The 25383-nt window shown below is 40.8% G+C and overlaps 2 protein-coding genes and 1 pseudogene across 3 annotated transcripts; 1 reads left to right on the top strand and 2 right to left on the bottom strand.

Moving 5' to 3' along the window:
* Positions 1-404: 404 nt before the first annotated feature.
* LOC113024551 (pre-mRNA-splicing factor SLU7 pseudogene) lies at positions 405-2014 on the bottom strand (annotated as a pseudogene). Its single transcript, XR_013909568.1, has one exon. The product of XR_013909568.1 is annotated as a pre-mRNA-splicing factor SLU7 pseudogene (transcript).
* Positions 2015-2697: 683 nt separating this feature from the next.
* LOC113024742 (histone H3-like) lies at positions 2698-3781 on the top strand. Its single transcript, XM_080302527.1, has one exon. The coding sequence runs from the start codon at positions 2698-2700 to the stop codon at positions 3106-3108; it is 411 nt and encodes a 136-aa protein (XP_080158653.1). The 3' UTR covers positions 3109-3781.
* Positions 3782-12311: 8530 nt separating this feature from the next.
* Positions 12312-25042, bottom strand: LOC145429261 (uncharacterized). Its single transcript, XM_080302526.1, has 7 exons — positions 24904-25042; positions 23028-23060; positions 16939-17156; positions 16518-16605; positions 15986-16439; positions 12651-12810; positions 12312-12458 (listed from the first exon to the last, which is right to left on the bottom strand). Coding segments are annotated over exons 2-6 (894 nt in total). The 5' UTR covers positions 23030-23060; positions 24904-25042; the 3' UTR covers positions 12312-12458; positions 12651-12678.
* Positions 25043-25383: the final 341 nt, after the last annotated feature.

The following is a 25383-nucleotide window of genomic DNA, read 5'->3' as shown; positions in this document are numbered from 1 at the left end:
TCAAAAGTGCCGTCCTCCAAGCCTATGAACTGGTACCTGAGGCCTATAGGCAGCATTTTCGAGGGTTGGAGTTGGCACAGGGACAGTCCTATCTTGACTTCGCTAGGGAGAAGGCAAAGCTCTTTGATAGGTGGTGTTCTGCAAGCCAGGTTAATGATGTGGGGTCCATACGTGAGCTTATGCTGGTGGAGGACTTTAAAAACTCTGTTCCTAAGTCTGTTGCCCTTTATTTAAGTGAACAGAGGGCTACAACTTTACAGCAAGCTGCCACCCTGGCAGATGAGTTTAAGCTGACTCATAAAGCAAGTGCTGTCGGATAGGATATCCATCTGCACTATAGCGCATCCTGGACAGGTAAGAGTGGGCCAGCTAATAAGGAAAATGCAGTTATGGTTTTAAGACCTAGGCCCAAACTGTGTTTTTTCTGTCACAAGCCTGGCCATGTGGTTGCCAATTGTGTCAAACTGGCACTCAAACAGAAAGCCCACTCAACACAAAAGGGGCCTGTTTTGAGAAAAGTCAGTCGTGGCTCTCAAACTGACAAGCTTGCCAGGCCTACTGAAAGGCTAAACCTGGAGCACAATTGCTCGGTAGCACCCCGTAAGCAGGGTACGAGGCCAACTAACCCTGAGCTGCCCCTGGTTGACCCTTTCTCCGGTTCATGTTCAAAACCACCCTTCAGATCTGCACCCCTTGCTAACAAGTATGTCTGTGTTTCAGTGAAGCCCGCTAGCTGCCTGCTGGGTTCTCCACACGTGATAGTTCGAAGCCCTGGCTATCCCATGGGACACTGTTTCGAGGGTTTGGGGCCACTCTCTGGGAATGTTGTGAACCCACTGAGATGGGATTGGCAGTTTCCGCAGGCAATGCCTAACCGGTGCTATGGGGTTTGGTAGGTGGAAAACCTGCAATTTCTTCATGAAACAGCTATGGAGTCACTTTGTGTTATCGTAAATTTGACAAACCATGGGTTTGCATTTATGGGAGGGGGTGTTACGGCCCTAGCAGGGCCTCTCTCTCTCTCCTGAAGGTGCCTGTGTGGGCATGTCCCACTACCTCCTCTGCCTGAGGTGCCACCTTTCCCTCCTGTACAGCTGACTCCCATCAGCAATTAAAGGTATTTAAGCCCAGAGCAGGGTGAGCTCTGGGCCAGAGTGCCATTTGTGTGGGTACAGCTAGTGAGCTGAGTGGCTTTTCAGTGTTTCCAGCTGGTGAGCTGTGTTTTGTGGTTTTCAGCTAGTGAGCTGCGTTTTCCTTTTGACTTTTTGCATTACTGACCAACGCCTGAGTTTTGTTTGTGTTACTTTTATGGTGATAGCGGCTTGTCCGTCTCTTTTAGTTGAATTACTTCAATAAAACTGTTTTATTTAACTTTTCGCCTCCTTGATTCCTTTTTCTGACCCGGTCACTTTTGTTACTTCCCCCTCACCGCCTAGACCCCCCCAGGGGAACGTAACACCATCTCCTCCTCAGTGGGCGCCTTTACTTCAAACAAGCTGTTGTACGGCCTCTTCCCCTCATCCAGCTGCATTAGCATCTCCACCTGCTTCACCTGCTTCACCCGCTTGTCCTCTGCTTCTAGAGCCTTCTTCAGCTTTTCCTTCTTCTTCTCCTCATCCTCCGAATCACTGCTGTCGGAGTCGAGCTTCTTGTTCTTTCTGTTCTTCTCTTTCATCTTATCTTGATGCATTTCTAGCAGAGTCTTGGGCTGTTCCTCCTCCTGTGGCTCAGTTATTGCCTCTTCAAATGGAGTGCACTCTGAGTTGTTAATTCCAATTCCAGCTGATCCTGTGCAGTAACTCTGTTTGACCATGGAGTGGCAACACTTGTACCCCTAGAAGCCGTCTTTCCAGTAGGAACCCCAAATACAAGTGTGGTTGTTGATGAGCACGTCCTCCTCATATTTGGAGTGAGCGACAGCCTTTTCGAGTCCTTTCAGCACAGCGCCGTGACGCAAATACTCCACGTAGTCCTCCGTCAGGGCACACAGCAACTCCCGCGGTGGTGCATCCAAATGCCAGGGTAAATGCCACCCGGGGGATTAATAAAGTTTTATTTTATCTAATCTAATCTAATAACTTTAATCTCAGCCAAACCGATTTACTTACGAACAAACAAAACACTGAAAAAAGCCCAACAATAACATTTTTAGGTTGTCTAAGTGACTTATATATTACGTTTAACCCGAGCAGCGAAAGTCCGCGGGGATCTGAAAATGATGTGCCGGGAGTTGTGCCGTTCTCAGCCGCATCACTAACCCTCGAGCTCCCGGTTAGCTGTCGAGCTGGTGGGTAGCAGACATCTCCGAAAACGTCGAAGCACTTTTGCAAATATGCGATATCTTGATAAACCGAGCAGATATTTGATGTTTACACAGCTACTTTTTCGCCTGAAAATATGTTAAAAGTTTATTTGGTGACCCAGAAAGATTAGTATGAGTAATTTTAAAACTTAGTAGCATTGCTGGAAACTGGAGTTTGGCTGGGCGCTATGAATTCTGGGATATGGTAGGCCACGAAGGACACACCCGACCCATCCTTCAAATTCGGGGAAAAGGAGGACGCATTTGTCGGCTGCATTCGGAGGAGTCTACGAATTTGGACAGCCTTCGGCGCGTCGCTGTGACGTAATCGGTCTACAAATGTGGCCTCAGGAGAATGCAGCCCATGAATTTGGACACGACCAAAGAGAGAAAGAATGGCAAGAACCAAGCAGACCGCTTGCAAATCCACTGGCGGCAAAGCCCCCAGAAAGCAGCTGGCCACCAAGGCCGCTCGTAAGAGCGCCCCGGCCACCGGAGGCGTCAAGAAACCTCACCGTTACAGGCCCGGCACCGTGGCTCTGCGCGAGATCCGCCGTTACCAGAAGTCCACCGAGCTGCTCATTCGCAAGCTGCCCTTCCAGCGCCTGGTCCGCGAGATCGCTCAGGATTTCAAGACCGACTTGCGCTTCCAGAGCTCAGCTGTCATGGCTCTGCAGGAGGCCAGCGAGGCTTACCTGGTCGGACTCTTCGAGGACACCAACCTGTGCGCCATCCACGCCAAGAGGGTCACCATCATGCCCAAAGACATTCAACTGGCTCGCCGCATCCGCGGAGAGAGGGCTTAAGCTGTCTGCACGCCCTCCTACAAACAACGGCTCTTTTCAGAGCCAACACACTCACACAGAGAGCGCGCTCCTTTCTTACAATAACATTAACCTCATACAAGACAGTACAAGACAGTTTTTTTTTTATATAATAGAAGCCATATGCTTGGCATGAAGGTGGCATCCAGTAACTTGATCTAAGCACCAGTACTTCCAATTCTTTCCTGCTACACATAAGTTTACATTACTTACAGTAGAAGAAGACTGTGACACCCCTGCTCTAAAGTACCTTTAGAGTTGTTTAAATTGGCTATAAACTATGAATGTACATAACAATAAGCCTAACATGGATCAGATATTTTTCACAGTTCATGTTCAGTTCACAGGTGCATATTTTTTTTTTCACTCCCCAAAGATGTATAAAAAACTAACAATTTAACACAATTCTTTGAACTAACTTTGAGCATGGAAACACAGCATCGTCATGTTCCGCTGGCGTTGATCCAATACCTAGGCCACATCGCTGATGTTGCATTGAAGCTGACTTTTGGGAACTCTGTTAAACTAATCTCACTGCACAAACTGTCTTCAGACTTTGACACTAACATTGATAACATACAGAAAAATTATACTGTGAAGCTGTCCAGATCAGTCCAGTCAAGTAGAGATCATAGATATAGTGCTCCCACAGTATGACTCCCCGCCGCTTTCAAGTCAGAAAATATAGTATTGACATTCTGAATAATCTGTTGCGATCATCTGTGAATGCTATTGCATGTACTAAAGCCAATATAAACACACTTCTAAAACTACATTGATTCTGGAAGTATGGACGTTCTGGTATTCAGAGTTTCAAGGTAAAACCTCATTAACAACCTATTTGATCTGGGGACAACTAATAATATTTCATGGCATGACCTTCCCCCCCTATCTGGCTCCGTTGGAGGCACCACTGGTTATTGGCCTTTAATAAAGATATTAACTGGATATAAACTGTTGGATTGTCTCTGTGACACATGTAGTACTCAATCTCATATCGTGTACAGTACACAGCTACTGCACCCCAGGCACAGTCATGCTGTTCCTCATTTCCGCCAAAGGCCAGTAGATGGCGTAGTTGCAAGCACTCCTGTTTTCTTTTACGTCCACAAATCAGATGTAAATTCAGGAGTCCTTCAAGCAACCCCTCACATTTGTTTCTGTCTGTTAGTTATGGGTTTTTTTTCTCTTAGTCTCGATACTACGAAGAAAAGAACCTGTCAAAATGAGTGGGCGCGGAAAGACCGGAGTAATTGGTTATTAGTTATGTAATCATGCCCCCGTATGCCCCATTATCGTTTGCTTCAAACTTCAGCAATTTATGGGTGAGACTTAAGTACATCGGAGACGGGGACCCCCCGACCCGTGATTATGTTGCTGAAGAGCTGATATTGCAAACATCATGGCTGAATGTGCAGGACATATACTCTTTCATTGCTCTGCCCAGTAAACGGGATTTTGAGCTGTGTTTCACCGAAGAGGCGCCCTTACGTCGCTTCTTAGAGATCTCTCTTTCCAACGCATCACATCCGAAATGGAAAGACTGGCAAGTGGAGTCTTCTGTCCAGGTAGAGGTAGTGACTCTTGTTGTTAAGTTCTGGACTGGAAGGATTCCAGACCAAGATATCGAGTTATATCTTAAAAGGTATTGCGAGATTCTTCAACCCCCAGTAAAGCCAGTGGATAAATTCGGATTCTGGTATGGAGTCCGAAAATACAAAGTTCGGATGCGTAGAGACGAAGCTGGACATATAATCTCTATCCCTAATTCCATCTCGTTGGGCCCCTACAATGGCAGGATTATTTATCCGGGCCAATCGGTGAGGTGTTTCATCTGCCAAGGTCCAGACCACCAGGCGAGAGAATGCCCCACTGTCAAATGTTGGAAATGTGGTGAGTTGGGCCACAAGGCTAAAATTTGCCAAAACGAAAGTGAGTGCTCCCTCTGTGGTGCGAAAGGGCACACTTTCTTTAAATGCCCCAAGTCTTTTGTGAATATACTTAAATCTTCCCAACAACCTCGACGTTCTGCCACCATGGATTTCCCTTCTTTGGTGGATCCTTCCCAAGTCTTGGATCCCCCCGTGAGTGACCAGGTGAGAGAGCCCCCTCCCTCTACTCCCCCCCACCTTCCTCCTACGGCTGCCTCACTGTCACTCCCAGTTTCGCTTGGATTGGACAATCCACAAGTGGATGATCAGGATACCCAGTCTAGCCCTGTTCAAAATGAGTTACCATCTCCACTGTCTCAGTCAAGTAAAAAAAGTGACGAGAGTGATGAAGAGCTAGATGGTAACCTAATCATAGAGACATCGGATGGTGAGAATGAAAGCGATAGTGACGACGAAGAAATTGACAGCGAGCAGACACCTGATGACGACGGAGATAGCGAGGACCATGGATCCTTCCCTCTCTCAGAGGCGGCATCTCTGGCTCTTGCTTCGCTGCCCGGGGAAACGAAAGTAAAACGGAAGACCTTCTTTAGTGGAAGTCACCCAGCCCTCAACGAGCTCGTCAACGAGGATACGAGAGGAAGCAGAAAAAGGAGCGTTTCTGCTTCTAGCTCTGGAAGAGATAAGCGGAAGGATAATAGACCAAGTCCTCCGTGAGTAATATTTCTGAGATGGTCTCTCCTTTAGTCAACCTATGAGTAACATCAAAATAATAACATTTAATGACAGAGGTCTCCAATCAGATAAGAGCAGGAAAAGGAAGGTTGATTTCTTAAAAAGACTTGATTATGATATTTTGTGCCTTCAAGAGATGAGATTAAAGACACACGTAGATGTATGTGAATTAAATAAAATGTGGAACACTGCCCATTCAATAATATCAATAGGGGAAGACAGCTCTGACGGAGTGGGTATTTTCTTTAAAAAAGATGCGGTGAATATAAACAAAAGACGAGACATAATACCGGGACGACTCCTCCTTGTTGATTGCTGTTATTACGGGCAAAGGTTGCGTATTATTAATGTTTATAATGCACCGGAACGAACGAAAAAGATACAATTGTTGAAAAAACTGAAGTATTTATTAGAGATTGGTTTTAATATAATTCTATGTGGAGATTTTAACATTGTTACTGAAGCAAATGATAGAATATCCAAGGTTGAATTTAGAGAACTGCGGGAAAGCAAATTATTGGTTAAAATTTGTAAGGAAGCAGCACTCCGTGATTTATACAGGCACTTGCATCCACATACCGTCCACTACACTAGATTCGATTCGTTAACTAAAACAAGGATTGATAGATTCTACATATCACATAATGTTCAAGGTCTGAAATATGACACTCTTTTAACAGACTTTTCTGATCATATGGTGGTTATGGCAACAGTGTCGTGTTGTCCCCATGAATTTTTGAACTATTGGAAATTGAATACATCCTTGTTAGCAGACGAGTTGCTTGTGTCCGAAGTTAAATCTGAAATTAGGAAAATATTACATCTTAAGATTTTTACTACTTCTTTCTCGGAACTTTGGGAGCTTCTTAAACGACGTATGTGTCAATTTTTTAAATTTAAAGCGAGAGAATTAAATCATGCAAAGAATGTAAAATATAACGAAGATGTGAGTAGATATATATATTTAAGAAATAAGAAGGAGAAGGAGGAGGAAAATCAAATGATGTCTCTTAAAGAGGACATTGATCGAGTCAATAGAGAAGTTTTATTTAATATGTTGCGACGTACTGACTTTCACGGGAACAGCGATTATATGATTCTTAATAATCAAAAGAAAAGTCGAAATGATTTTATTGTCTCAATTAAGGATAAACATGGAAAGTTAGTTTTTAAAGAAGAGGGGAAAAGACAAGTAATTAGAGATTATTGTTCGGAGATGTTTTCATCCATAGTTACAAACAGCGACGTTATTAACAATTTTTTGAGTGAGGTTGAACCATTAGATTCTGTCATTTATGAAACTTTGATTGGAAAAATTAAAAGAGAGGAAGTGGAGTCAGTAATTAACCAACTTAGTACCGATAAAACACCTGGTCTGGATGGACTCCCCTCTGAATTTTACAAAATTGTGAGTAAAGAACTGTCTGAATTGTTAACTCAGTATTTTAATGAAGGAATAGAAAGAAAAACAATGGGTAAATCGTTTTATGAGGGAGTTATGTGTTTATTATATAAGAAAGGTGATAGAGAAGATATTAACAATTATAGGCAACTGACAATAATGAATGTAGATTATAAGATTTTTGCTAAAATAATTATGTCTAGACTAGAGGATGTATTAGATATTATCATTGAAAAAGAACAAACATGCGCAATTAAGGGACGATTGATGTGGGATAACTTAAGTATGTTAAGAGAGATTATTTATAATGGAAAGGATTCAGAACTCTGCATTTTAGGATTAGATCAAAGGAGGGCTTTTGATTCTGTTTCCCACTCTTATTTATGGAAAGTAATGAAAGCTTATAATTTTCCGGACCAATTTATTTCTATTATCCAATTGATTTATAAAAAGTCCCTAGTGCAAGTTAAGTTAAATGGAAAGCTCTCATCCCCTTTTAGTGCTGAGTGCGGGGTTAAACAAGGATGTCCCTTGAGTGCTGCGTTATATGTCCTTGCAATTAATCCCTTATTGAAAAGGATAAATGATGATAAACGGATCAAGGGATACGTCCTTGATAAATCCCTTAAAATCGCAGCTTTGGCGTATGCAGATGACGTGACGGTGATAATTAGAAACCAAAACGAACTGTCTTCAGTTATGGAGATATTACACCATTACGAACAGGCATCAGGTGCCAAGCTGAACCAAGACAAAACTGAAGGGGTGTGGCTTGGACATCCGACCAGACAACCTAAAATGATGATCTCTCTTTGTAGGGAGATTAAAATTTTGGGTATATGGATTGATAATACTGACTCTAGTTTACTAAATTGGAATAAGAAAGAAAATGAAATTAAAATGGAAATTATGAAATGGGAAAACAAAGATACAAATTATAAAACACGTATTAATATTGTAAAAACACACATAATTTCGAAACTTCTTTTCCTTGCCGCAATCTTTCCTCCTCCGAGAACAACTGTAATGAAAATAAGTAAGATGTGCATTAAATTTATCTGGGGATCCAATCGAGAAGTGACTAAGAGAAAATTTATGTACAAGAGTAGGAAGCACGGGGGTTTGGGAGCCCCAGACTTAGAGATTGTTTTGCGAATTCCTTTTATAAAAATTACTCAAAGCGCAATTTCTCGGGGTGCCCCGTGGGTTCGAGGGAAGGAGCAATTGTGGCAAAAGAAAAGAGGCAGGGCCAGAGCGGGTGTTCCATACCACAGACTTATGTTTGGTGACTTATCAAGTCAATGGGAACAATATAGTTTAAATATTCTCCAAGACAATATGAAAAATATCTATAAAAAATTTAATGAAACCAAAAATGAAGGTGTAATTCAATATAAGTATGCAAATGAAGATGAAAACCTTTCAATAGTTAAAAATATACAAGACAAAATATTATCTGAAAGCATGAGAGACGTGGTATGGCTCATCTCGCTCGGGCGCCTCCCCGTGAGAGCGGTGGTACAATGGAGTTGCTTTGTTACCACCATGAAATGTCCTATGACAGGCTGTGATGAAGATGAGACCCTAGAACATCTTCTATTGGATTGTTATAGGACAACTGAGATCAGGCAGAAGATGACAGAGATTGGCTATGATGTGGATGTTAATATTAAAGCAGTTATATATGGTTTGTTTAAAGAAAAAATGTGTGACGACAAAAGGAGACTCTTTTGGTTAGTAATGTGTGTAATAAACAGAGGTGGGACCAAGTCATTGTTTTGCAAGTCTCAAGTCTTTATCCTCAAGTCTCAAGTCAAGTCTCAAGTAATGTCAGGCAAGTCAGAGTCGAGTCTCAAGTCACTGGTGTAAAAGTCCGAGTCAAGTCACAAGTCTGAAACTTTGAATTTCAAGTCCTTTCGAGTCTTTAAAAAAAAACAACGAAAAAATAATGTTGCAGTTATGCTAAATGTAAATATTAGACCATGTAATTTTAAAATCTGTGTTTTTCTCAACACATGACAAAATAGTGAACTTAGAAAATATACACAAATTGTGAAATTGCACCTCTTTAAAATGCAGCTCAATTAAACCTAGCTCCAAGAATAATTTTCACCGACAGTTCTGAGATAAGCTGCATGTTATTCTTGGATGCGGTTGTAGGACCAGCTTTAAAATCGCATGACAAAAATATCATACACATTAAAAAAAAACTGTATCACCAACGTAGCCTGGACAACATTTGCTAGTTAGATGAAGTCAGCTATCTCATCTTAGCATATTTATATGCATATTTATAATCATACGGTTCTTGGAGTGAGTGCATACACTCATGAAGTTTAGTAACTTCAGGTCACTGCAACAAGCCCAGGTACAGTTTACCGACGGATGGGTGCAGGACCTTGAAATGCACCGTGTAGAACGAAAGACCATCGTACGTATCATAAGTTTACCAGTCTCACAAATCGTCTTCATAAATACACATTCGTTAACCGTTTATTAATAGGACCTTTGAGCTCAACGGTAATCAATTAGTAGTGGAAATAATTTCTGGTACGAGTTACAGAAATGTACCAGTGACAATAATACTGTATGCTGTAATCGTACTGGGCAATTAGTGATACAAAACAACTGTTTTATCCTGTGAATAAAAGTATATGTTTTTGTCAATGTACCATAATAACAGAAGCGAAACGCAATATTGTGTCAGGACAATTCACTATTTATGCACAATAAATAAAGGAGCATAGCGCGACAATTTCTGTTCAGCGCCAGACTTGCTTGTAACCTATATCACTAATTATGTTGTGAAAATGACGCATTAACTACAACAGCAGACTGACCTTTGTGTAAATGCTTGGAGCAGACTAACCTGTGAGCTGGAGTGTTCTGGGACGTTATATTTGATCTTTGAATGGCTGCAATCCAGTCGCCTCTTTGTTACTTCGGAAACATGGCTCGAACAATTTCTCTTCAACGACGTAATCCGATAACAACCGATCTCTTTACTCGTCGGCTTCCCGTGGCTGTCATGTGACCGGCTATTGCAGTTAATAATAAAACAGCTTCTTGACATTTTTGTGTTTCTTTTTATCGCTGTATAACTGATTTTAATTGAAAGCCTGCATGCGCTAGTACCGCTTGCCACGAGTTCCCAGAATCCTTTGCGGTTCTACCCGTGAATGACGTCACATTTTCAATCACTATATAATATGCATGTTAAATTTTATATTTGGGGTGAAATATCAAGTCTTTTCAAGTAAACCGGTTCAAGTCCAATTCAAGTCCCAAGTCATTGGTGTAAAAGTCCAAGTCAAGTCACAAGTCTTAGAACATTTTTTCAAGTCAAGTCTAAAGTCATAAAATTAATGACTCGAGTCTGACTCGAGTCCAAGTCATGTGACTCGAGTCCACACCTCTGGTAATAAACACACATATTTGGAAAACTCGTACCAAAGGAGTACTTGAACAAAGGATGATAGGTAGTGATGTGCTGAGTAAACATATCATTACAGACCTGCGGAGAAGACGAACAATGGACCTGAAACTTGGGAAAGTTTTCCCCTGGAACGAATTAAAACTGTAAGTCTTGTGAACGTTGTGTGGACTCAAATGCTAGATTTTCCTCCTTGTTTCTCCTTTTTGTATGTGCTCATGGTTTTGTATATGTAATTGTATGTGTATGTGCATTTTATATGTAAACTTTTTACTTTAAATAAAGTTAAAAAAAAAAAAAAGAAAGGGAGGTTTTATGCGATACTACACAGAAATGGCGAGCGGTAAAAAGAGTATGCTGCTGTCCTCTTTAGCGGTCTATGGAGATGATTCGGAGCCTGACTCTGACCCTGAACAAGAAGAATCAGGGGGGCGTGTAGGAAGCCTTGTATATCGCTATGATGAGGATGACCTGAACCAAACTGTGGACCCAGAAGAAAAAGAGTCTGCAGATGAAGACGGCAGAGAAAACAACTCGGAAGTGGACGAATCTGACGAGGGGAGGGACGCAGATGACTTTGAGATCTCAGAAGCAGAAAAAAAGGACCCCAAGGAGCTAGTTGCTCCGTTTTCAGAAAAGGTGAGAAACATGTCACCTGACGAGATCAAGATCCCCCCCGAACCCCCCGGACGCTGCTCCAGCCATCTACAGGAGAAGATTCCCCAGCCAACATTTATATGTGGGGCCCATATGGTTTGGAAATGGGCTGAAAAATGGGCCCCATATAGGATTGTCCGCGGGTTCCGTAATGGCCCCATGTTAAATGCCCATATAGGTGTTATATTGGTAAAATCTAGGAACTAAATGGGCCCCAACTGGGCAACATACACAGAAACCCACCCGGGCCCCATCTTTCAATTTTTTTGTGGGTACCACGTGGGCACCACATAGGCTAAAAAGTGGGTTTTAAGTGGGATTGTCCGCGGGTTCCATAATGGCCCCATTTTATAAGCCCATCTTGGTGTTATATTGGTAAAATCTAGGAACTAAATGGGCCCCAACTGGGCAACATACACAGAAACCCACCCAGGCCCCATCTTTCAAGTTTTTTGTGGGTACCATGTGGGCACCACATAGGCTAAAAAGTGGGTTTTAAGTGGGATTGTCCGCGGGTTCCATAATGGCCCCATGTTAAATGCCCATCTTGGTGTTATATTGGTAAAATCTGGGAACTAAATGGACCCCAACTGGGCAAAGTACTCAGAAACCCACCCGGGCCCCATTTTTCAAGTTCTTAGTGTGTACAACATGAGGAAAACATGAGCTAAAAAGTTGGAATGGCATTATCAGTGGGTTCTGTAGTTGCATCTTACTTCTTGTTTGAATTGGCTAATTTCTGGCACTGGGCGGGTCCCATGTAGAAAAACAGCCACAAAATCAATTTAACAGACGGCCAATACGGCTTCTGTGACGCAAAGACACTAAATATATTAAAGCTGACTGCAAATAGAAACATCAAGAGGGGACACAAAACACATTTTGTTCACATTTATTTTGTCACACAACTGTGGGTTTAAGTAACTGTATTCCAAGGAGTGTGAACTTAAAAAACTAGAAATATCAAACTACATTCAAATTGCGTAGAGTTGGAACTGTAGCAACATGGGAAAAAATAAGAAGGGAAACTCAGAACCTTGTCTTGAATCAGCAGGGGTGTCTGTTATGTTTTTTTACAGAGCCGTTAGTCTATTTTGTCCCCTAGCAGCCCTCAGTCCTCCTCTGCCTCTAGCTCCAGTGAACCATTTGGAGAGAGCTTTCTCTGCTTCTTGCAGGTTGACTTTTGCAGTCAAAGAATTCTTCTTCAGTGCCTCTGCAAATGAAGAGGAAAAATGGGTAAGCCAAAGTAAAGGTAACCGTAGCTTACTTCCTTTGGTAATGATTTACAAAGAACAATGTTTATTTCACTTTCTTGCCTCAAATATATAAGATGGCACAATAACCAATCTCACTTACACTTTCAAACACTTTATTTAAAAAAGTGTCTCACGTGAAATTAACTTACCGTACACAACATTAAAGAGGCGCAAATCTCAGAACTTTTTCTTCCCATGTCGGCCAAGCAAGTTGTACTCCACGGCAAGCTCGGGTGATATGAGGAATTTCATCATTCTCCTTGTAGCATCATCTACACTTGTTCCCCCTATATCTGCTACCATGGCAACCTGAGGGGAACATACAAAAAGGACAGATTAGATACTGGCATCTGGGTAGGATGCCTCCCTGGGGAGGTGTTTTGGGCACATCCAACCAGGAAGAGACCCAGAGGAACACCCAGGACATGCTAAAGGGACTATGTTTCTCTGCTGGCCTGGAAATGCCTTGGGATTCCGCTGGAGGAGCAGGGCCAAGTGACTGGAGAGAGCGAAGTCTGGGCCTCTCTACTTAGTACCGGATTGGGTCACAGGGGGAGCAGCCTAAGCTTAAGATAATGGACCAGGAATGGAGGATAAATGGACGCTTTACATATTACTTAATGTTAATTGTGTGGAGATAAAAAAATACTACACAGCAAAATCTCCAGTGTTAAATTAACACTGGAGAGTGTCTATATGGGTCCACACCTCTGAGTGTTAAATACAACACTGTTGAGTGTTAAATTAACACTTTTGACAGTGTTATATGTTTAAAAGTAACCTAGTCAGTTTTGAAGATTAACAATGGCTAACACTGAGCAGTGCTGATTTTCTAACACTGGAAAATAACTCAAAATGTTAGAAATATTCCAGTACCGTCATGGACAACCACCATGGTGGAAAACCAAAACAGCAAAAGTAAGAGGGAATTCATGACGATGTTTACGTGAAGCGAAATTTTCAGTGTAGTTTGGATCTTCTTTTGCTGCTGGTTCAGTCAATATTGTTTGGAGAAAGATAAAACCTGCAGCTTCAGAATCTAGCACAAAAAACACAAAGTGCCGTCGGCTGAGAAAGGCCACATCTCACTGATTCTGATCTGTCGGCGGGTCCGCGCTTTGTGTTTACATCTTTGTGCAGAATGCGTGTGCCTGCTCTCATTTACTTTCTCCAAACTAAAATAGGTTTTATTTGATAAATCTATAATCAAAACTAGAGATGGACCGATCCGATATTACGTATCGGTATCGGTCCGATACTGACCTAAATTACTGGATCGGATATCGGAGAAAAATAAAAAATGTAATCCGATCCATTAAATATCACGAAAGCACCTCACAAAACTTGCAACACGCCGTAACTCACCTCAGAACGTTAGCACGTCTGAGCAGTATGCATCACGTGATAGAGCGGCTGTGGCATGCGGGACCTGTCGGTGGTCTGGATAGCATTTGGAGCTTCGCTAGCAATCCGGCATTTCATCTCCGACAAAGTTATCCCCGAGAGAAGTAAAGCAAGTGTGTAAGTCCATCTCTGAATGTTTGTAAAGCATTCCTGCGTTAAGCTTAACAAGCGATATATGGAGCGACTGCCTCTCCTGCTGCTACTTCAATCATGAAACTGCTTAATGATCAGCTGATCGGCTTTTCTGTCGGGAGTCCGTCTCTTTTGTTTGTTTTTGGCCCACTTTGCACCAGAAAGAGGAAACCAGCGGCTGAACAACAGCAGCACGTTTAAGCTTGATCAGCTGTTGTTAGAATGTATTTAATATTACTTTCTACTCGAGGATCTTTTTCTACGTAGCTGACGCTGGTAACTGTGCAGGGGCGGATCTAGCAAAGTTTAGCCAGGGGGGCCGATAGGGCATGAACAGGGAAAAGGGGGCACAAAGACATACTTTTCTTTCTTATTCTCATTTAAAATGTCTAGCTTTTAATAAATAATTATCTGACACCCAAAGTTTTAATTTGATGTAAAATGAATAGAAGTCAATTACTGTATATAGTAACTATTAAGTCTAATATATATACCCTAGTAAACTATAGTACTTTTTCCTTTGGGAAGGTACCATCTGTGCAGTCTGCAATTTTGTTGAAGAAAGATGTTGAATCTATTTAATATTTCTTGAAAAATAATTGATTTCTGTGCATTTTTTTTCACACTGCATCAAATTAAGGTTGATTACGTCGATTAAGCATCATGAGGTGGAGCGTGAGGGGTGGTTCCCCATTTTTTATTTATTTATTGTTGTTGCTGGGAGTTGGAACCCTATTAGTTAGGTTGCTTAATATCTACGCTAAGTACTCTTTAAAATACCAGAATAGTGAGGATGGTGTAGGTTTAAGTTTATTAGATTGATCAGTATTGCTGAACTATGAAACATTTTTTTTTGCATACAGGTATAACAGATTAGCTTTAGTGTAGTTGTTGTTTTAAACTTGAGTATGAACATATACAAAATGCAGCAAGATATTTAAAAAAACAAGTTTTGTTGATTAAAAAACACTATATCGGATTCATATCGGTATCGGCAGATATCCAAATTTATGATATCGGTATCGGTATCGGACATAAAAAAGTGGTATCGTGCCATCTCTAATCAAAACCCACCCCTATTCCTTACCCCTTTATCATTTATCCATAATGTTAAGCAGGACACCTGTGAATATTTTGTTGTTTTAGCTGTAAAAGTGTCATAAAATCAGCTGTGAGTGTGTGTGCTTTTATCCCTTTTTTCAGGATTACTTCTACTTTCCACATCTGCTAGGTTTTTTTCTCTACTGTATACTATAAGAGTGTCATCGGGGATTAATAACAGAAAAGGGCAAAAAACAAACTTGAAATTTTACTGTTTTTTTAACTGAAAAAGGGACTCATAATGTACATGAATAAAAGATTTAGAATAGGCAATTTGAATTATTAATTGTAAAACAGAACAAAAACAATTTTGTGACCTTTGGCCCTGTGGTTTGTTTTTGGGCATCTCTTTTCTTCTAAATAAGTCCAGCTGTGTTGGGCCCCTGGTAGAGCTCTGGTTGGAAGAGACAGGTTGGAAAAACCTGTCATCGGCGACGGGTTGGGGGCTAAAAGGTTAAAATAAATAGGAACTGGCCAGAATTTGCATAAACTATCATAGCAGAACAAATATAAGAAATCTACCCGTTATCAAAATCAGAATCAAATGCTTCATTAGAATAAAAAAATGTAACTTTCTGGAAGGTAAACATGTGGTATAAAAGTAACATCTCAGAAAAAAAATATATATATCATAGCAACAGAAAGACATGGTAGCAGATGTGATGGTCTCTGGCCTGCTTTGCTGCCTCAGGACCAGTAAGACTTGCTGTGTTAAATGAAACCAATTATGCTGTATACCAAAAAAAATCATGAAGGAGAATGTCTTTCAGAAAATATATCAAAGAATGTTTTCTGACTACTGTATAAAGAACAGTGGCAAGCAGAATGGGGAGGGAAAAAAACTTACTACAGCAGACATGCGACTGGAGTCCTCCAGTTTTCCATTAAGAGCCTCAACATCGTCTTGGGTTTTAAGAGGTAAAACAACCCCTTCAGGGACCTCCGTAACTGAACCGTTTTTCTGATTCAGCAAGGCATTTAACATCTTGCTATGAACCAGTTGAGTCTCCTTCACTTCCTCTAAAATGGCAAGTACTTTCGAGAACATGGCTTCACAAGTAGGGCTGGCGACACTCCGGGCAGTGGGGCTGGCGGCACTCCGGGCAGTGGGGCTGGCGGCACTCCGGGCAGTGGGGCTGGCGGCACTCCGGGCAGCGGGGCTGGCGACTACACTATTGTTTTTTCCAGAGGGTCGCTTAAGGAGTTGTTCTGGAGGCGTGGGTGGAAGTTCCTCATCTGAATCAGAAGGCTCACTTGATTCAGTGTGGCTGCTCAGTTGATTGATCAGTTTAACACTTGGCCTAGAAAGGTTAAGCACAGAACATTTATGACACTGCAGGAAATAAACTTCATCTTGTTTGTATGCTATTACCACTTACTTTCTTTTTCTTAAGCCATTCTCATTGTCCGTCAAGTCTGATGAATACTCTGCTTGATGCAACTTTGCCCTGGCATTTGCACAAGTTGCTATAACATAAATTGTACAGAATACAACATGTAAGATACAATGTAAAGAAGAAATAAATCTGCAAAAACAATGACAATGAAAAAATGGTTTCCAGTAGAATAGAATAGAATAATCCTTTAATTGTCCCACAAGGGGAAATTTGGTTGTAACAGCAGCCAGGAAGACACATATACAAACAAACAGTACACAGGACACAGAACAGAAACATACAATAATACAGTAATACAGGGCCTTACATTTTCAAAAGCCTCCAAGTAAAAAAAAAAAGTTCATGTATAAACTTTTAAAGAAAAGGAAATACAGATGTAGTGTACAAATAAAGTCAAACTTACCTGCATTTCCCATGACACGGACATTGCAGAGTATCCAGTTGCTGGTTGGTGGTGTTCCTTCCTTTACAGCCTTTGTCACATTCACCAATGAGGCAGGAGGCCACCAGCATAATTTTCTCTCTGCGTCATGGAACCACTCTGATGGAATGATGTCTACCTTCTTGCAGCCATCAGAGTCAACTTCATCCACAAACTCGACCACACTGAATGAAGACATCCTGTAAACGCCATTGAGTTACATGCTGTGTAGCTGAGGCAAAGCTACAAATGCATTACGAAAAGGTAACAAAATAATTGGTTTTGTAAATTTAGTTACAGGAGCACTAGCAAGATGACCTGACAGTTTTGACAACAAATGTACACCCAGAGATGTTGAATCAATAGGGTAGTTAAAAAACGCTGTTCCAGTCTCAAACAGTTCAAACAAAACATGTATTTCTCCGATGAACAGCACAATGTTCCGCACAACTGCAACTTTGCCTTCAAGATCAAAACAATTTGTTCCACTGGAGGTGGAGATTATTTGATTTCCATGTCTGTACATCTTGTACTGAAAAGAATGATGGACAAAAAATTCAGTCATCATAGGTCCAGATGTATGTGGCTGTGTGAGTACACCCTCTGGCATTTTGCAAGACCTGTGAGGATACAATTGCTTTTCACAAACTCGTCTGACAATTTGCTGTACAGGATCCTGTGGTCTTCTCACCATCTTTTTTAACTGTCCCAAATAATTCTCAAATGGAAAACATGAAACCAAATCCAGAGGGCCATACTTTGTAGCATCATCTGCTAGGTGCAAAAGACTGTGTGTATTGTTAACTAAGAATTTAGTCCCATAAATCTTAGCAAAGTTGGCAACAAAGCATCTCAATAAATTTTTTGCATAATAACAGTACTCTTTACACAAAGGAGACAAAAGTATCCTCATAGCAGATGACAAAACCAGGAAGTTCTTGTACTGTGGATTGCACAGTTTCTGGAAAAGCACAACTGGTCCAGTATACAACAAAAATTGTCTTAATTCTGTAGCTTTCCATTGTCTGTACTCCATTAGGGACCGTGGCTTTCTGGAAAACGTGCGTGGCAGACTTTGCCTACACTGTTTTAAGTGATCTGAAATGGCAGACAGAGTAGAAGTAGGAACCCGACACTGCAATGGTCCCTTAATCCACAGGGCAAGTAATTTACGTACAATACCCAAGCAAATTAAATGCATATAGTCTAAGGGAAAGGCTGAAACCATGCCAATGCCTAGCTCTTGAAGAGGTGATTTGGAGTTGTGGTGATCTTCATCTAACATTTCTTCAAACTGAGAATCTGATCTGAGACTTGAATCCATATCTGGAAAAATAACTTTCCCATCAACATAAACACCATACTGTGTACAGCGCTCACAAGAACTGTAGCCACCATGACCTTTGATGCATTTTAAATAAGCTCTAGCTGGGGTGTCACAGATAAAAGCATCTGGAAGGGGTACATTGAAGTGTTTTCCATTGAAAACAATACCAGTATTTGTGACCTTTTTTGCATCTTCTATAAAATCATGCATGTAGTCGTTCACCGACTCAGGTTTGCAGGGACCAGCATATATACCCATCATGAAAACATTTGCTTGTGGCAGTTCAACTATCTTACCTAAAATAGGCCACAGTTGCATATTAGAGCTCTTAAAGAGAGGCAAACCATCAACATTCACACGAATGGTTAATGTATCAGTTTTCAGTTCATGTTGATTTATCATTTTCAGTTCTGACAATACTGCACTTTCAAGACCAAAATGGTAGTAACTTCCCCTGCCAATCTGTTTCACTTCACAGTCTTTTAATGTACTGAGCAAAGTTCTGGGATCCTTTGGCAAATCTAGACCAAGCTCCAAAAGTATGGTTAAGAGCTCTGACAACACAGAATGAGACACATTTCGGTTTGCTGCCCATTCAGCAAGTTTCCTCTTAGCATCAGAGTTTGACTCCACATCAGGAAAGTCACAGTTTTGTTCTTCATCCGCTTCACTATCCATGTAAAAGTCATTACTATTAAAATCCAGAGGTAAATCTTCATCCAAGCTGTTACTCGAATATTCCTCTACATTGTCCTCTGCCTTGTTGATAGTCTCATCTTTATTTTCTATATCTTCAATATTTTCCACTGCTTCATCCACAATCGAATGTTTGTTCGCCACATCTTCAGTGTATTGCAAAGCCTGGTCCACAGCCTTCTCTGCAAGTTCCACAGCATCTAAAGCAAGGCTCTGTAAATGCTGCTGAACTATAACTTTAATTCTCCTTCTCCTCGTCCGTGATTTGGCAAGAAGGTAATCCATTTCACTAAAATACACAGAAGATTGTGTGCAGAATAGAAGTGTGAGCCATTTTCACACATACAGCAATCCAAAAAATTGCAGAAGATATTCTGAAGAGGAATACAGTAGCTTGCAAAAGTATTCACCCCCCTTGAACTTTTCCACATTTTGTCACATTGCAGACACAAGCAGGAATCATTTTTATTGGAATTCCATGTGAAAGACCAACACAAAGTGGTGTACACGTGAAAGTGGAATGAAAGTCATACATGATTCCAAACATTTTTTTACAAATACATAACTGCAAAGTGGGGTGTGCGTAATTATTCAGCCCCCTTTGGTCTGAGTGCAGTCAGTTGCCCATAGACACTGCCTGATGAGTGCTAATGACTAAATAGAGTGCACCTGTGTGTAATCTAATGTCAGTACAAATACAGCTGCTCTGTGATGGCCTCAGAGGTTGTCTAAGAGAATATTGGGAGCAACAACACCATGAAGTCCAAAGAACACACCAGACAGGTCAGGGATGAAGTTATTGAGAAATTTAGAGGTTTGGGCTACAAAAAAATTTCCCAAGCCTTGAACATCCCACGGAGCACTGTTCAAGTGATCATTCAGAAATGGAAGGAGTATGGCACAACCGTAAACCTACCAAGACAAGGCCATCCACCTAAACTCAGGCCGAACAAGGAGAGCGCTGCAGAGAAAGAGAGAAATGCAGCCAAGAGGCCCATGGTGACTCTGGACGAGCTGCAGAGATCTACAGCTCAGGTGGGGGAATCTGTCCATAGGACAACTATTAGTCGTGCACTGCACAAAGTTGGCCTTTATGGAAGAGTGGCAAGAAGAAAGCCATTGTTAACAGAAAACCATAAGAACTCCCGTTTGCAGTTTGCCACAAGCCATGTGGGGGACACAGCAAACATGTGGAAGAAGATACTCTGGACAGATGAGACCAAAAATGGAACTTTTTGGCCAAAATGCAAAACGCTTTGTGTAGCGGAAAACTAACACTGCACACACTCTGAACACACCATCCCCACTATTGGTCTTTCACGTGGGATTCCAATAAAATTGATTCATGTTTGTGGCTGTAATGTGACAAAATGTGGAAAAGTTCAAGGGGGCCGAATACTTTTGCAAGCCACTGTATTTGGAAACATTGTTTGTAAAAAACACTTCAGCCAGAGTGGAGATTTTCCATCAATCTACACTGTAAAATGTATAAATCAGCAAGTGATAAATTATCACTGTTGCTGGTATTTTCTCAAAGAGTTGTATGTGATAGAAATTGCTGTTTATAGTCCTTCTGTACATCTGCATGTTGCTTCCCAATTAAAATCTATAATTGTGGGGATTCATATTCATGTGATACTTATAACAACAGTTATCAAGTATACCAATTTAACTTTGCTGATGTGCTTGAAGGAAAATGGTTATTTCCATGTATTTCCCTATTCTGCCTTTAATTTTGAGGAGTTCCTTCTAGCTGTTACAGTGCTATGGGCTCAAAATGTGGTCATAAATATTTTGTACTTGTAAATCAGGATTTGTATGTGTAAAAAAGATTGTGTGTGTGTGTGTGTGTGTGTGTGTGTGTGTGTGTGTGTGTGTGTATGTGTGTGTGTGTGTGTGTGTGTAAAAAGAATTTGTGTGTGCGTAAAAAAGATTTGTGTGCTGACTTAGCCAAAAAACCTCTGCAAGTTACAAGTATGAATTTTGACCCTATTTTTCTTCCTTTCATCTGATTGGTCAATGTCATGTCACAAATGTAACAATCCAATCAGAGAACAGATGGGTTTGGCTGTCGGAGGGGCGCTTTTTTGAACTGCAGGTCTTTGAAGGGAATAAATGCCCTTTTACATGCCAACCCAGCGTTTTCCTTCATCACCACGAAGGAAAACAGTCTGTGGTCGTCCGACTTTGGTGATTTTTGTGTCACAGGTCTACGTGCTTAATACAGGGACTTCCACAGCCTTTTCAACAGCGCTGCGCGGGGGGGGGGGGGCAGTGTTTTGGAAATGACAGTCTTCATTACAAAGCTTTCTCCATTATGAATTAGCATACATGTTTTTATTGAACATTTGAAGAACTAGCAAAAAAAACCAGAAACTCTTGTAGAGGACATAAAGTCAGAGATAGAAACGACTAGGAGCAGGTACATCTAGTACAGGTAGAGCTGCTGCAAAAACCCACAGAGCCCAGCAGCCAGCGCTACAAATTCTGGATCCTTTGCTTTTAGTTAGCAGTTAGCATTAGCAGCACATCCTGCGTCTGATATGAAAGCACTTTTATGCTGCGCACTGTGACTCACAGCAATGGTCCCGGGTCAGCCCTGACTTTGTGTTAAACTAATCCTAAAGTAATAATGGTATTTCTAACCAGTGATATACCACAACTTTATCCTTTCAACAGCTGCTGAAAGTTAGGTGACCTAGCTGCTATCGGATATTTATATAGAGATCCTCCAGCTTCAAACTGTATCACCCTTCAAGGACCTGCAGTTCGAAAAAGCTCCCCTCCGACAGCCAAACCCATTTGTTCTCTGATTGGATTGTTACATTTGTGATTGACATGACATTGACCAATCAGATGAAAGGAAGAAAAATAGGGTCAAAATTCGTACTTGTAACGTGCAGGGTTTTTTTGGCCACACACAAATTCTTTTTACACATACAAATCTTTTTTACACACACAAATCTTTTTTTTACACACACACAAATCCTGATTTACAAGTACAAAATATTTATGACCACATTTTGAGCCCATACAGTGCACCTAAAACAAAAAATCTGCAGTGATTTACATTTGTTGAATGATCAATTTTGTAAATTAACAGTCTGTTTGTGTGCACAGCTTACAAAACTGTACTGTAAGGCATGCTCTGATTGCATGCTAAAATGTTGTTGCTTAAAAATAAAATCTGTAATACATTATGCTGATGTTCTTAATTATCAAGACTTATTAAAAAGTAGATACACAATTTCTATAGAATGGAAAACAACTCAGTTAATTTTTGTTCCTATGAATACCAGCATCTTAAACAACTCCAACAACTATGACGAAAAACGCTTTCCTGCTCCCCTCACCATCCACTGATTAACACTGAGCTGCTGCTGTCAACACCATCAAACTTATTTAATGTTTAATGTTATGTTATTTTTAAATCTTTACCAAAGCTTAACAACTATGGATGCTCACACCTGCTGCTAAAAAACTGTTAGAAATTACAGGAGTAATTTCTTCTTTTTTTTTAAAGCGGCACTGCATTTTTATTGGTTACCATGTTTATTACCACTTTTATCAGTAAAAACCTTCCTATAAAGTATAGATTTCAATTCAATTCACCTTAATGAGCTGCACTACTTACAGTCCTGTGAGCTCTGGTTACTGACAGCAGGTGTGAATGTTTGGAGTCCTAAACTCAGATAGAGATTAGAATAACAAGGGAATGTAAAATGTTTTGATGCACCTGACAGCAGCAGCTCAGAGAGAACTCCAATTGTGAGGGGAGGAGCAAAACTGTCAGAGTTGTGGGACATGTGAAGAGAGCACTGTTGGCATTATGTTAGCACAAAACATTGAAATTTCAATAGATGTCTAATTATGAAATTGGTCATTGACTCCTGCAGCTAAATAAACATTTATACCAATTACCAGAAGAAAAAAAAATAGTAATGCACTCCTTTCACAAATGTCCCATTAACCATCACTTTTCAAAATAATCCGTTCAAGCTATTGAATATGGCTAATAAGTAATACAAATAATATGAAAATGACTTACATGTCAAAGATGGTGTTTGAGATCCCAAAGAATCTAAATGTCGTAAGGAAATAAAAGAAAGTACATGAGAAAGAAAAAGTTGCAAACGTTTCCATTTTTTCCAGGATAATTCAATATAGGAGATTTACTTACTAATGCACAAAATGAACAGTGTAATTATAAGTTTGAAATGCACTGCAAGTGTTTATATGGTAAACTGATCAACTCCAACAGCAAACACTGGCAGTGCAAAAATGTACCTAACTAGCTGACAGACTTTAAAGTCACGGGAAGATATATATAAATGGTGACATATCCCAGAACAAATCTGAACATAAAAATATTATTAATTGTCTATCTTCAGCAACTGTGTGCTGTACAAGCACTATAAAATTTTAACATGTTTCATTTACAGTTGAATGACACAAAATCACTTAGGGGGGCACATATGACCTGCAGGCTGCACTTTGGACATCCTGCAGTAGACTGCTACATAGACTACTTAATTATGCATAGGGGGATATTTAGTGAAAGACTTCATTTTATTAAATAGTTAATTAAGCCATCAATGGGAGTTAGATTTAATACTAGTGTTTTACACAGCATTCAGCTATAGTAACATGTTCTGCATTTTCCTACATCACCATCTGATCTGAACAGCTGCACTTACTTATTAAATTAATAACTGCCTTGGACATTTTTCAGTAACCAATAACTGATTTTTCTGTGCGTTTTCACCTTTCGTCCACACGTAAACGGCATTTACGGTTACTGAAAGCGGAGACTTTTTTGAAATTCATGCCAGGGTGGAGATTTTCGAAAACCGTTTTTGCGTTTAGGTGTGGATGAGGGAAACAGAGGAAACGCAGCATCAAAGGTCTGTGCCTTTTTTGACATCACACCATGTGCCAGGTTATTGCTTCGGTGAAATGAATTTCTACAATGACTTAGAAAAAATACCATTACTGTTAATTTTACTCTATGCAGTGTTTCAATGCTTACATATACACAGTTACTGTCCCTCCACACATAGGACTCAGTTCTGCTTCTATGCACCATCTTTGTTTACTCTTTCCCACCGAGGCTTCATGACTTCTGATTGGCCAACATTTCTACACATTAGGAATATATCGCCACCTGCTGCTTTGGCATGTTCCTAGCAGCGTTTTGGCTTTTACTAGTGGACGGGATTTTTTTTTTTTTTTTTTAAACGAAAACAGAAAATGTCCGTTTTCAAAATTACCCATGTACGTGTGGACGTAGCCTAAGAGAGTGATCCAGGCAGTGTTTAGGCTGAAAAAGCTGTGTTTGTCCCCCCCCCCTTCTTTTTGCACACCATAAATGCATATCTGATAACATTACCATTTAAGCTGCAGGCATGTACTGCAGTAATTTAATCATCTCATATTTTACACCCCTATAAAGTGAGCTTGCCACATTGCACATGTATGTCACGTACACTAACTGCCATTTTGTTTACTGAGTAGTGCATAATGGCCACATTACCTGAGCGGGAATCCACTAAAGCACAGTACTAAAAAAATAAAAAAATCATTACTTTTTGAATTAATTAAAAATAGCTGGTTGCAGATGCACAGAGGGAGAAAAAACGCGGTGTACATTATATTACCTAAATTCACAAACTGTATAGAGATATTGGTGCGATGGAAAAAGAATAAGATAAGATAAAATGTACTTTACTGAGTAGAATATAGGCAGTAGGAGTTTTGTGAGTAACTTTTAATTATATTCGCCAAAGACAATGACAGTAAATTAACCCAGTTTCACCTGCTAGCTAAGGATGTTATATGCCTCTCTCCCTTATACCGTTTAGGACAAGTATAGAAAGCAACTAAAATAACCATTGATGATAACTTATCAAACCTTCAGTATTTACCTTGGTGTTAGTTTTAAATTCCTTTAAATAATCGATGTCCTCCACGTACTCCAGGAACCAGCAAGTCAAAAATCTGCTCACAACTGAGGACAGACCACACTAGTCCATAGGCGGCGCAATCTGCTCCTCCCTCATTTCAACAAAAAAGACCGCGAAGACTGGTTGCCGCTCACTTTAAAAAACAACTTTATTTAAAAAGTCATTTTATGGGGGGCTCTTCAACTGGTGGGGGAGATTGTCACATCTTGCAGGAGCTTTCCTCTCCTCAGGAGCTCCCTCTGCAGGAGGGGGAGATACAGGAGAGGTGGAGGAAGATCTCAGCCTGGGTGTTTATTGTCTTGTGTAGTCTGGAAGATGAGTGGATGGTGGGGTGGGTGCAGTTTTCTCTGTGGTGGGGTTGGGTGGACTGTCCCGGGCTCTGTGGGGCCGGGCGGCGCTGCTGCACTGGGCCCGGTCTGGATGGGCCTGGGCCCCCTTTCC

This window comes from Astatotilapia calliptera, chromosome 6, assembly GCF_964374335.1.
Source record: "Astatotilapia calliptera chromosome 6, fAstCal68.1, whole genome shotgun sequence".
NCBI classification, from domain to species: Eukaryota; Metazoa; Chordata; class Actinopteri; order Cichliformes; family Cichlidae; genus Astatotilapia; species Astatotilapia calliptera.
The sequence above is the reverse complement of the archived record's forward strand: the minus strand, read 5'-3'. Positions and strand labels throughout refer to the sequence as shown.